This window comes from Thalassophryne amazonica, chromosome 12, assembly GCF_902500255.1.
Source record: "Thalassophryne amazonica chromosome 12, fThaAma1.1, whole genome shotgun sequence".
Lineage (NCBI taxonomy): Eukaryota > Metazoa > Chordata > Actinopteri > Batrachoidiformes > Batrachoididae > Thalassophryne > Thalassophryne amazonica.
Window position 1 is genome coordinate 13,229,447 of NC_047114.1, and position 13,912 is coordinate 13,243,358.

General features: G+C 42.9%; 1 protein-coding gene across 1 annotated transcript in view; it reads left to right on the top strand.

The window, feature by feature from the left end:
• fam110b (family with sequence similarity 110 member B) overlaps positions 1-10,053 on the top strand; it is a 37,368-nt gene extending 27,315 nt beyond the window's left edge. The window contains exons 3-4 of the mRNA XM_034183197.1: positions 374-777; positions 9,037-10,053. Of these exons, the coding sequence (XP_034039088.1) occupies positions 374-777; positions 9,037-9,937 (1,305 nt within the window). The 3' untranslated portion in view covers positions 9,938-10,053. The remainder of the gene's footprint in view (positions 1-373; positions 778-9,036) is intronic.
• Positions 10,054-13,912: the final 3,859 nt, after the last annotated feature.

Genomic DNA, 13,912 nt, shown 5'->3' on the forward strand with positions numbered 1-13,912 from the left:
AATGGACCTGTTGCTCGGCACCCCTGCCATAGCACCATAATATCGAGCTCCTCCACACTGAGAGTGACCGTTGAGTCCAAGCATCCTCCCCTTCCTTCTGGTGTTAACTGTTATCTGTTAATAATATGAAAGTTTTAAACCATTGCCAAAAAAGGTCTGATATGCACATCGCAGATCTGTTCTATCCATATCTCAGGGATTTACAGGAAGCACGTTGGATTCTTCTTCCCCGCTACCTGTCCACCTCGTACCTACCACAGTTCCAGCTCTGACAGAGCAGGCTGCAGTCTGGGTGACCTGACATTGGATCAGTTTAGTGGTTTTTTTAAGGCACTCGTTGACTAACTCAGCTTGTGATTGTGTGTTGTTGCAGGTTGAACCAAACCCAAAGCGCCTCAGTGCAGTTGAAAGACTAGAAGCTGACAAGGCCAAGTATGTGAAGAGCCAGGAAGTCATCAATGCCAAACAGGAACCAATCAAGCCACCTGTGTTGGCCAAGCCTTGTCATAATCTATCATCCAAGAGAGGCTCTGGGATTGGTGGAGGAGGAAATGCAGGTGGCCTTCCTTTCAAAGCATCCAACAACAATGCAAAGTCCGACACATGCCCCACAACCAGCAGTGGGAGCAGCAAGTGGGAAAATTTAAACCTGGAGATCCTCAAAAATCTGCTCAACTCATCTTCGTCTTCAGGGGCAGAAGGACGAGGAGGCGAAGCCAAGAGTGCTGTGCTGCTGAGGTCAACAGGAGGCCTGGCTCGGAGCTGGATGCCGTCAGGGTAAAGTGTTGAGCCTGCCGCATTTAACAGCAAGACAACAAGGGATGATCAGCAGATTATTAACTATCGCATACTGTATTTTTTTTCTCGAGATTTGTTTTTGCATGCATTTGAAAAAACAACAGATCATAAGTTAAATAAATAAATAATAAAATAAATAAATTACTTATCATGAATTTAATTTTCGAAGTGGAACTAATGAAAACACTCATACTGAATATAATTTCGCTTGTATAGACTGACTTTGGAGATCAAGCAATAATTGCAGATGGGCTTTCTGAGGTGCCAGATAGCTTTTCTGATTTCCTTTTCTAACTTTCAGAATTTAGTAAATTAGCATATGGTCCATTGATACTTATGTGTAGACACTAGTCCCTAAAGGCAACTATTTTTGGTTTCACATCTGGGAAAATGCAGTCCCAGAAAATTCTGAATGTGACAAACAAGAAACAGGTGTTGGAAACAAGTCAGTGCTGCTGAAAATAGAAACTTGCAGAAACAAAGATACTATTCTGACATGGTTTTGCACATAAGACTGACATAGCATGTTTCAAGTACACACATATATGTCAGAAGGTGGGGGGCCACAGGGGCGTAGGGTTTGCATATGGACCATAGGGACAAGTCACAACCAATATTTTGGGATGGTTGCGAACAATGCTGTGCGCCACACTTAAAATAAACTGCACACCCACACAAACACGCACGCACACCTTCACAAATGACACTAACACCCTGCCTTTTCCTCAAAAATTACTACATTTATGTTTGCTGTCTGTACTTTTCTGTCACTTTTGCGCTCTTTTTCATACTTTTCCCTCGTTTTAAAAGTCACCGAACGCACTTTACCGTAATATATGCAACATATAGCATACTGTTGGAAAGCACGGGTTCTTGGCTTGCTGTCAGTGTTGAAATTTTTCAGCGTGAGGGCTTACATGAGAACTTACGGTAATGAGAATCAGCGGCGCACCAGTGTGAAACTTCCGTGTTTTTCCTCTGCGTTATGACATCACAGGCTTACGTTTACTGTAATACACCCTATATATCATTGTAAAGCCCTTTTTTTTGTTGGCAAATTAGGTTGCCAGATACCTACAACTGCATTATTGATGAAGAGAATAGATTATACATCTTGGTTGCAAAAACTTTTTTTTTTTGTTAGCTCCACAAGTATTTTTTTTGTTGTCTTGTTCTCTCAGGTGTAGGCCTATCGAATAGATTCGTGATTTTGGGTTTGTTATTTAAGCTATTGTCTGCCTACACACTTAATAATGTAAATAAAGTGTTAAATTATTCAGCATTATGTCGTCATATGTTATGTATTATGCTGTACTTGTGCGTCTAATGGTATGAGTGGGTTAGGGGGTGGTGGTGGTGGTGGGCAGGGGGGTGGTATTGTCCCTACCAAAGCTGAGACCAAACCTACGCCCTTGGGGGGCCATACCATATTCTGTGCCTCCTGGTTGAAAAGGTGGGGGGGACATGTCCCCCCTATCCCCCACCGAATTGCACCCATGTCTAGAACAGGGGTGGGCAATGAGGGCCAAGACAGTGCAGGCTTTACTAGCAACCAATCACCTCAGTAGGTGGGTTTGCTGATGAGCTCCTCCCCTGAACATAAACACCTGATCATCAATGAAATCACCAGGGAGCTCATGTACAAAAACTTGTGTGGATTTCTTATTGAAACATGCTGTACGCCAAAACTCAGAAACTGGAGTAAGCACAAAAATATTCAGATGTATCAAAGTGTGAGTAGGCATGGATCCAAGCACGTTCCGTTTGTACATCGCACTTAATGTGGAATTGAGTGCACGTGCACACGCACCAGACTCCTCCCTGGCCATGTCTCCATTTAAATATGCAATTTCATGTACTGTAAATAGGTCCTTTGAGCAGGGATTCTACACGACATCACATCAGACAACATGAACAAAGGAACGAAATTCAGTTGACAGATACAGATGACTGGAAATTACATGGAGACATGCAGGGACAGTTTATTCAGTACACTGTTAAATGGATTAATCATGAAACTGGAAAAATGGAGTTACGGAGTGTGCATGTGTGTGTGTGTGTGTGTGTGTGTGTGTGTATGTGAGGCCGACACGCTGTGTGCTCACAGCACACACATACTAACTGACTACAGGAACACAGCAGGAACTTCATTAATCATTAAGCCACAAAAGAGTGGATTAAAATCTCAGCATTCTTCAAAGACAAGGCAGGTCTAACCTTAAGGCCCCTTCACAGATAGTTTGAATGTGGTCGAATTGCACATGAAGCAGGAATCGTATGCAATATGTGTAAAATTGAAGCTGCTTCCAACGGCTCGTACTCCTGTTGCTAAAACTATTTGCGCACACCAGCAACTGAAAGACAGAGTGTGCGCTGTGAGAGCCCACTCTCACAACGCACACTGTGTCGAGAGGGCAGGTGTCCACCACAGGGCCTCTTGCGGCAGGTGTTGGCCAAATTCCAGGTGACACACGCGAACATCTGCACTCACTTGGCACTTAGAAAATGTGTAGCCATTCGCGCTATTAGCACGAAAACAGTCAGCAGACAACCACTTTCAAGCTGGATGTGAAATTTGTCTAAGTGCATGTGTATGTGTGGTGCATGTGTCTCGCACATGTGTGAGTGTGTCGTGCCTCCACCCCTGCTCCCCCCAACACATATCTCGTGCCGGGGGGGGGGCACACTTGCATAAAATGCTTATATGTATGTACAGATGTGATCACATGGGGGCCAGACAGCCAGGTCTGAGTGCACACAGCACAGGGAGGGGCCGGACAGCTGATCGCAGCACACAGACAGCTGGATGACAGCTCAGTGCACACATTACAAACAGAAAAACCATGGCCAGGACAGGTATATAAATAATTACGACAATATGAAAATGATTAACCACATAACACAGAGACACTTTGGTCTGAGCGCTGAACGGACAAGGGGGGCATGTCTGCTCACAGTGGCTGCTGTTGTGATCTGTGCTCCTGGACTACCGTGGTTTTAATATAATATATATCGCTTTTGCGACGGGCTGGAGAGCGCGCACAGCGTGTACATTGACAGGCTGTCCCAGCTGGAATGGCGCATCAGTTCATGTGGACATGCAGCAGGCGATCTGAATGTCACATCTTTCTGACAGGACACGTGTGTCCTGTGAGCAGCGCGCTGCAGGACCATATGACAAGCCAATAGTGTGAAAAATACACCACTTTCAGTCACGTATCAGCAGAAATACGGCATAACAAATGCTGTTTGGTCAGTTATCACAGCGCTTTTTTCTCTTTTTTAAAAAATACGTTTATCTGCTTCTTGATTTTAGCCATTTCACACTCATGTTGTAAGACAGTGATTGTAGTGCAGTGGTAAATTTTCCGTCTGGTAATCAGCGCTTGTAGGTTTGAATCCCGTGAGTTTAACCACGGTTATTTAAACACTGGGTTCTGTATTGCATCCCCTTTTATTTATTATATATATCAAACCAGTGATATTCACTAATTATACAGCTGGTTTTTATTTTAAATTTCTCCACATCAGCGGCGCGATGTGGTGCAGCTGCTCGCACTGTGTTCCTGCTCGCATGACACTGTTGCGTGCATGATGCAATCGCAGCGGGATCGTGCACGCCTGCCCGTCAGCTCGATGTTTTCATGGTTCGCTAATAACGAGCTGTTCCGCCTTGATTCACCCTGATTTGTACTTATTTGTACTATGTGAGGGGGTCCTTAGCGATGTTTCTCAAATGAATAAAGGAGACTGTAGTGATCTCCTTAATATGAGAATCAAAGGAAAGTGTTTTGTCAAAAAAAAAAAACACCAATATTTTTAACTTTGTTACTGCAACAAATAACGCAATCATCCAAAGACAGAGTAAAAATATCATAAAGGTGACTCTGTCTTGCTCATCCAATAATGAGCATTTCTGTCTTGGCCGAGTTAAGGAGCAGGAAATTTGTAGTTACACACTTTCAGCGCTGTTAGCAGGTGAGTTTGCATAATTATTCTGTGTATGGTTATATTTTGGTAAGTCAAATCAAATCAATTTTATTTATATAGCGCCAAATCACAACAAACAGTTGCCCCAAGGCGCCTTATATTGTAAGGCAAGGCCATACAATAATTACGGAAAAACCCTAACGGTCAAAACGACCCCCTGTGATCAAGCACTTGGCAACAGTGGGAAGGAAAAACTCCCTTTTAACAGGAAGAAACCTCCAGCAGAACCAGGCTCAGGGAGGAGCAGTCTTCTGCTGGGACTGGTTGGGGCTGAGGGAGAGAACCAGGAAAAAGACATGCTGTGGAGGGGAGCAGAGATCAATCACTAATGATTAAATGCAGAGTGGTGCATACAGAGCAAAAAGAGAAAGAAACACTCAGTGCATCATGGGAACCCCCCAGCAGTCTAAGTCTGTAGCAGCATAACTAAGGGATGGTTCAGGGTCACCTGATCCAGCCCTAACTATAAGCTTTAGCAAAAAGGAAAGTTTTAAGCCTAATCTTAAAAGTAGAGAGGGTGTCTGTCTCACTGATCTGAATTGGGAGCTGGTTCCACAGGAGAGGAGCCTGAAAGCTGAAGGCTCTGCCTCCCATTCTACTCTTACAAACCCTAGGAACTACAAGTAAGCCTGCAGTCTGAGAGCGAAGCGCTCTATTGAGGTGATATGGTACTATGAGGTCCCTAAGATAAGATGGGACCTGATTATTCAAAACCTTATAAGTAAGAAGAAGAATTTTAAATTCTATTCTAGAATTAACAGGAAGCCAATGAAGAGAGGCCAATATGGGTGAGATATGCTCTCTCCTTCTAGTCCCTGTTAGCACTCTAGCTGCAGCATTTTGAATTAACTGAAAGCTTTTCAGGGAACTTTTAGGACAACCTGATAATAATGAATTACAATAGTCCAGCCTAGAGGAAATAAATGCATGAATTAGTTTTTCAGCATCACTCTGAGACAAGACCTTTCTAATTTTAGAGATATTGCGCAAATGCAAAAAAGCAGTCCTACATATTTGTTTAATATGTGCATTGAATGACATATCCTGATCAAAAATGACTCCAAGATTTCTCACAGTATTACTAGAGGTCAGGGTAATGCCATCCAGAGTAAGGATCTGGTTAGACACCATGTTTCTAAGATTTGTGGGGCCAAGTACAATAACTTCAGTTTTATCTGAGTTTAAAAGCAGGAAATTAGAGGTCATCCATGTCTTTATGTCTGTAAGACAATCCTGCAGTTTAGCTAATTGGTGTGTGTCCTCTGGCTTCATGGATAGATAAAGCTGGGTATCATCTGCTTAACAATGAAAATTTAAGCAATGCCGTCTAATAATACTGCCTAAGGGAAACATGTATAAAGTGAATAAAATTGGTCCTAGCACAGAACCTTGTGGAACTCCATAATTAACCTTAGTCTGTGAAGAAGATTCCCCATTTACATGAACAAATTGTAATCTATTAGATAAATATGATTCAAACCACCGCAGTGCAGTGCCTTTAATACCTATGGCATGCTCTAATCTCTGTAATAAAATTTTATGGTCAACAGTATCAAAAGCAGCACTGAGGTCTAACAGAACAAGCACAGAGATGAGTCCACTGTCTGAGGCCATAAGAAGATCATTTGTAACCTTCACTAATGCTGTTTCTGTACTATGATGAATTCTAAAACCTGACTGAAACTCTTCAAATAGACCATTCCTCTGCAGATGATCAGTTAGCTGTTTTACAACTACCCTTTCAAGAATTTTTGAGAGAAAAGGAAGGTTGGAGATTGGCCTATAATAGGCTAAGATAGCTGGGTCAAATGATGGCTTTTTAAGTAATGGTTTAATTACTGCCACCTTAAAAGCCTGTGGTACATAGCCAACTAATAAAGATAGATTGATCATATTTAAGATCGAAGCATTAATTAATGGTAGGGCTTCCTTGAGCAGCCTGGTAGGAATGGGGTCTAATAGACATGTTGATGGTTTGGAGGAAGTAACTAATGAAAATAACTCAGACAGAACAATCAGAGAGAAAGAGTCTAACCAAATACCGGCATCACTGAAAGCAGCCAAAGATAACGATACGTCTTTGGGATGGTTATGAGTATTTTTTTCTCTAATAGTTAAAATTTTATTAGCAAAGAAAGTCATGAAGTCATTACTAGTTAAACTTAAAGGAATACTCGGCTCAATAGAGCTCTGACTCTTTGTCAGCCTGGCTACAGTGCTGAAAAGAAACCTGGGGTTGTTCTTATTTTCTTCAATTAGTGATGAGTAGTAAGATGTCCTAGCTTTACGGAGGGCTTTTTTATAGTTCAACAGACTCTTTTTCCAGGCTAAGTGAAGATCTTCTAAATTAGTGAGACGCCATTTCCTCTCCAACTTACGGGTTATCTGCTTTAAGCTGCGAGTTTATGAGTTATACCACGGAGTCAGGCACTTCTGATTTAAGGCTCTCTTTTTCAGAGGAGCTACAGCATCCAAAGTTGTCTTCAATGAGGATGTAAAACTATTGACGAGATACTCTATCTCACTTACAGAGTTTAGGTAGCTACTCTGCACTGTGTTGGTATATGGCATTGGAGAACATAAAGAAGGAATCATATCCTTAAACCTAGTTACAGCGCTTTCTGAAAGACTTCTAGTGTAATGAAACTTATTCCCCACTGCTGGGTAGTCCATCAGAGTAAATGTAAATGTTATTAAGAAATGATCAGACAGAAGAGAGTTTTCAGGGAATACTGTTAAGTCTTCAATTTCCATACCATAAGTCAGTGGAAGATTGCTGCTAATCCTCCGCCTTGGCCCGTGCTACGAGCGTTCTGGCAGTTAGTGTGACTCGGGGGTGTTGACTCATTTAAACTAACATATTCATCCTGCTGTAACCAGGTTTCTGTTAGGCAGAATAAATCAATATGTTGATCAATTATTATATCATTTACTAACAGGGACTTAGAAGAGAGAGACCTAATGTTTAATAGACCACATTTAACTGTTTTAGTCTGTGGTGCAGTTGAAGGTGCTATATTATTATTATTATTTTTTTTTTTTTTTTTGGTGTGTGCGTAAGTGTGCTTAATTAGTCCGTATCAGGTTATATTTTGCTATGTTTGCGTAATAACACTGTGTTTCATTGTATATTGGTAAGTTTGTGTGACTACACAGAGTCTGGGTATATTTTAGTAAGTTTACATAATTTGTCCGTATCAGGTTGTATTTTGGTACATTTATGTAAATGCATACATGGTGTCTGTTTATATTTTGGTAAGTTTACGTAATTGGGTCATTATATAACCTATAATTAGGTTATATAATTATAACCTAATTATATTAGGTTATAATTTGTTAAGTCTGTGTTATTTGTCAGTTTCAGGTTAAGTTTTAGTAACTTCAGCGGTGCAGACCGTGACAGCTGAAGAGGCTAGCTTGCTGATTCAGTTCAATTTTATTTTATTTGTATAGTGCCAAATCACAACAATGCTGCCTCAAGGCGCTTCACACAAGTTTACCAAACCCCTTAAGCAAGCACACAGGTGACAGCAGTAAGGAAAAATTCCCTCTGATGATAATGAGGAAGAAACCAAGACTCAGAGTGGTGACCCACTGCTTAGAACATTCTAACAGTTACAGTGTTTTTACAAATTTTACAAAGATTTCTTAACAAACAGATGAAACATTTAAAATATTAAAATTTAAAACATTTAGGAACAGATCCCAAGGTTAGAGACAAGTAAATAATTTCCAGTACAGTAGGCCCAAGTGTAGGTCATGGGTCAAACTGTTTTGCTCGTAGAGGGTCCGAAAAGACACGTTGTACATTTAGTGGAAGTTACAATTCTAAGACACAAACTAATTCTGACATTTGAAAAAGTTGATAATCATCATAACAGTCTGACAGTGTGACTTCAGATACTCGTCCGTATTCACAATGCTGGTCGGCGCTTTGATTGACAGCTTGTCTGTTTAGCTTTGTCGTAAGCACATGAGCACACGCTTACTAAGGAACGGGAAGGTTGACTTACTGGTGTGGCTGCAGTTTAAAACTGCAACACTAGATGTCATCAACAATTCCTTTCAGGCTGTTTCAGAGTGATTCTGCCTGAAATGCTCATTCACCATCATTCTAAACTGTGATCAGTGAGAACCAGCATGGAAGAGACAAATAGACGCTGGCTGCTGAAAGGATTAACATGAAAACAATGTCAAGATGATTGTTCTCTCTCTTTGTACATTGACATCTTTGTTTTCTGTTTTTAGGACACCGTTAACCTACCGATCTACAATGGCACTCAATGAACCCCCGCCAGACTCTGCCCTGAGCCTGAGCACCTCACATTCCCTCCGGTCCTTCTCCCGCTCACTGAAAGTTCCTCCCATCAGCAGCACAGGCCGTCGCAGTCCCCAGCAGGGAGGAAACCTTAACCTCAGCAGACGAGTCCTGGAAGACAGAGGAGGAGGTGAACAGCGACTTATCGATCGTTCCCGCTCCCCGCTGCCGCCACTGCTGACCTCCCACTCCTCCTCTGATCTCCTTCGACTGTGCAATGGCAAGCCACTCCGCACCGCCCGATCCAGCAGCTCCTCCGCACCTCCCTTGCCCCCCAAACCCAACCCTGCTTCTCTTCCACCTCCGGCATTGTCCTTGTCATTGCCTCCTCCTCAGCCGACTCTGTCCCCCTCACCCTGTGACAATACTGCCCTGCAGTCACTACCTTGTGACCCCTCCAGTTCCTCCAAGGATCCAAACCTAGAGCTGGACCTCGGCTCATCTGTTGCTCGACGGGCTTCGTTACACAGATCAAAGTCGGATCTGTCTGACCGGTATGCCCGAGCTGGAGCTGATGTGGAACGATTCTTTAACTACTGCGGCCTGGACCCTGAGGAGTTGGAGGCGGTCGGTCCAGAGAACTTTGCTCGGGCAAATTCTGACATTGTCAGCCTCAACTTTAGGTCAGCATCCATGATTTCGTCTGACTGTGATCGGTCCCACCGGTCTACTAATGATGGGCTGTCAGATGCAGACGAGGGCGATGACGAGGAGGAAGCTGAGGACCGTGTTCCTTATGGAATCTCAGCTGTGGAGCGTAACGCAAGAGTCATCAAGTGGCTGTACAGCATCAAACAGGCACGGGAGACACAGAAGGTTTCCCACGTCTAGAAGCACCACCACCAGCAGACCTGGACGCCCCTGCGTCGCAAAAGAAAATGTGAACTGAAAAGTGGACAGTCTGTGTGTTAATAAGTGAAAAGACGCTGCAGAATTTAGAAAGGTGACTAAAGGAGTTCTACGTGGAAAGTCACATGAAGCCAGTTTTTAGAAGGTTGAGGCCGGACCATCAGATATGGGACTGAAACATCAAATCATCTGTTTTTTTTTTGTGTGTGATGGGCAAGAAGTGAAATGTACTGTGATTGTCCAAGGATCCATCAAGTCAGCGCTTCACAATGAGGCTCTCTTTTCGTCTCGTCAAACATTCATTTGACAGCTGAATTCCATTTAGGTGTGCGTTTGTAGGGGTGTGGTTTGTGCATGCAGACTCGCTGTCATTGCTTACGACACACTTGAAGGGGTCACGTTGTCCAAAATCACTTGTTATGAGTTCTCAAAGTCCCAGGATTCTGTTCGCATGATGATCCTCTGCTACTGTTGCAGCTCCTTAGTCTTCAGTCAGGCACGCCCACTGTGGCCCCTCCCTTCAAAGACAGGGTGTGGTCAACAGAAGCTCCTTTCCATTCAGAGTAACAGGTACTGAAATGAGTGCTTTTAGGGCGTTTCACCTCAGTGTCCGTGAGATCATCTGCTAGCATGTTGAAACCGCGGCTAACATGGCCCCTTTGAATGTATCGGTGTTTTAGTTCCATCTGTTGTTTTCTTGCTATGACCAGTGAAACAGTCCTGCTGTGATAAAGCAGCTGAGCCAGTTGCCGCAAAGGTTCCCAACCCCAGTCTTCCTGGACCCCAAACCTGCACATTTTTTATTTTTCCTGCTCTGCCAAAAGCTGATTTGAGGTGTGCTCAGCCAATCAGAGCTGACTGACACCTGATGTGCCAATCAGTCTGTGGAGGAGGTAGATGTAACTACTGCACAGGTGAAGAGTCGCTGAAGACTGGAACTGTGAACCAGTGATTTGGGGAATTTGAGTAGGTTCCACCTTCTTTACAAAGCAGATGATGAATTATGTCAAAGGTTCACAGTTGTGGTGTTGAGTCAGATTTTGGCATCTTTTGGAGGATTGCTCAAAGAGGATCCCCCCTGGTTGGTGTCTGAGACTTTTTGTTGACTGCAGCACTCTCAAGCTGCCACAAAGATCTGCACAGCATCTCGACATCCCATGATGCCTCACTGTCAGTAAGACCTGAGTCCACTGTCATGTGTGTTACTGATTCAGCGATGGTGCGTGTCACTTCATATCAGAGTCTGTGCAGACCGGCAAGAGGGCTTTTGTGTCTGACACTGACCAATCAGCATGTGTGACCTTCAGACACCTGACACACATTGTGGGTTTCACTGGTAGTGAAGCATCGTGGGACAGAAAGGCCTTTTTGCTGACAAGAAAACCTACGGTTCCAAAAAACAGCATCTTTTTCGTTAACTGCATCGTTAGCTGTATCATTAACTGCTACCATTGCAGCGTTAACATCATGAGCTGCATCATTAAACGCATCATTAACTGCACCTACGCACCATTATCATTGTCAGCTATATCATCAACTGTGTCTTTAGCTGCATCAGTGACTACTCCCAGTGCATCGTTAACATTGTTATCTGCATCATTCTCTGCTCGTCATTAGCATCTGTAGCTGCAGCCTGAAATGCATCCTGTGCATCGTTTACTGCACTGTTAACTGCTTAAAGTGCATCATTGCCATCAATAGTTGCAGCTTGAAATGCGTAATGGTGTGAATGTCTCTTCAGATGCTTTTTGAATAAGGTATCACTTAAACTTAGCTTCAAGGATCTGGCTCAGTGTGGCCTGAGTTATTGGACCTCACAGCCACTTGACACACAGGCACAGTGCTGATTAGAGTGGAAGGAGAGTCACCTGATGGCTTCCCGGTGAATTGTGGCAACCCTCATGGATGTGTCCCGGCTCCTACTCTGTTCAGGTCTTGCATGGACTGGATGTTGGGAGGCTGTGGAGTCTAGTGGCCTGGCTGACCTTTACAGACAATGCTGTGATCTTTGTGTCAGACTGCTGGGCTTCTTCATCTCCTCCATGACAAAACAATTTGCTGTGACTCCACCAATTACAAAGCACATTTTAATTTTTTTATTTTAATTCCAGAATGGCATCGGGTTTGAACAGAAAATAAAAGGTAGAAATGATCTGTTTCATGTCAGAGATTGTGAGTTGACTTACCCTGATACTTGTGTCCACTTGCTTTGACAGTTCTGTCCCTGTTGGGTCCCTGTTCTGCTTCATGACCAAACCTTCAGTAAAATTTGTAATTGTGGAGCCATTTTCAGGTGTCACAATTAATCACGTTTTTTCACAAATCACACATTAATCATGAACAAACTACATTTGGACAGCGAGAAGAAGCCAAAGAGACTTGGTGTTGGAATGCAGATTTTCAGGAAGGTATGAGGGGAAAGAAGATGGCAAGAAAGAACTGGAATAGTTGGAAAGATTCTGATCGTCTGTCGTGTCTTTATGCAGTCTCCCACAGGAAACGTGTTTTTTTCTGGATTCGTTTGTACCTCAACGAGCTCCATTTGTTTATACAATTATCAACCTCCAAACCCATACGGTATGTGCAATTTCCAACCATAAATTGTATGTCATATGAGTGTCTTTTAACGATTGTGTGTTGTTCAGATTTGCAGACTTTTTCTGCAAGATGTGTTTGATCCATGATCGACATGTAATTAGTGTGGACTACAAAAAATTTTAAAATATGAAGGAGCAGAAAAGACTGAAAATGGAAAAGTGACAACCGCAGCCTTTGCGTATCAGTAGTTGAGTAGCTGCATGCCAGGCTGCAGGAAGGGTTCGCAGACCCACAAAGAGCTCTTATTTCAAGTGGTTGTCTTTGCTTCGTCACACCCAGGGATCTGTGTGAAACTTAACACCATATTACAGTGCAGGCAACATGCAGCATTTTGTTCATAATCACCTTTTCGTCGTCGTTACAACAAGCTTCCATTCAGATAAAATACTTGTGAAGTTTGCCTGGTTTCCTGCATTGCGGTGCTTTTTTCACCATAATTAAAGACGGCGCCGTTAAATGCGGACATAATAAACAGCACCACGAGGTGTTAAAAGCCAGCTTGAATAAAGTAGTCTCTTAGATTTAAAAAGTGCTAGGTCAGGAATAGTGCATAAATCAAGAGGTAACTTGTTCCACAGCCTGAGTTCAGCTACCACAAAAGCACAATCACCCCAGAGTTTATATTTTGACCTTGGAACAGCAAAGTAAAGTTGGCCAGATGCCCATAAAAACAAACATTAAAATCTTAAAATCAATTCTAAAATGAACTGGAAGTCAGTGGAGTGAGTACAGTAATATGCTCACATCTACAAGTGTTTATTAAAAAATGTTCACAGCATTCTGCACCAGTAGGAGGTGTGCTTTATACTGGTTAATACCAGTATAAAGTGCAGTACAATAATCAAGCCTGGAGTTGATGAAAGCATGAATGGCCATCTCAAGATCACATCCACTGAGACAGGGCTTTGCTTTCACCAGGAGACGAAGCTGGAAAAAAGTTGCTTTGACAACAGAGTATAACCGTTGATCGAACCTCAAACAGCTGTCAAATATCACTCACAAATTCTTGACAACTGATTTTACATAATTAGCGAGATCACCAAAGTTTGATGGTCCCGTGTTCGGCATGCCAGAACGCCCAAACACAATGGTCTCTGTTTTACCATCATTCAGGTAAAGGAAGTTGTGGGACAGCCACTGCTTTACATCATGAATGCATTTAAATAATGATGACAAAGCATCGCTTCCATTAGTCCTCAAAGGCAGATAGATTTGCAGATCATCTGCATAGCAGTGAAAGGACAGGTTGTGCTCGGCTATAATTGACCCCAATGGCAAAATGTACAAAGAAAATAGAATAGGGCCAAGAATAGAATCCTGTGGCACTCCAGAACACAGGGGAGCAGTTGATGAGGACAG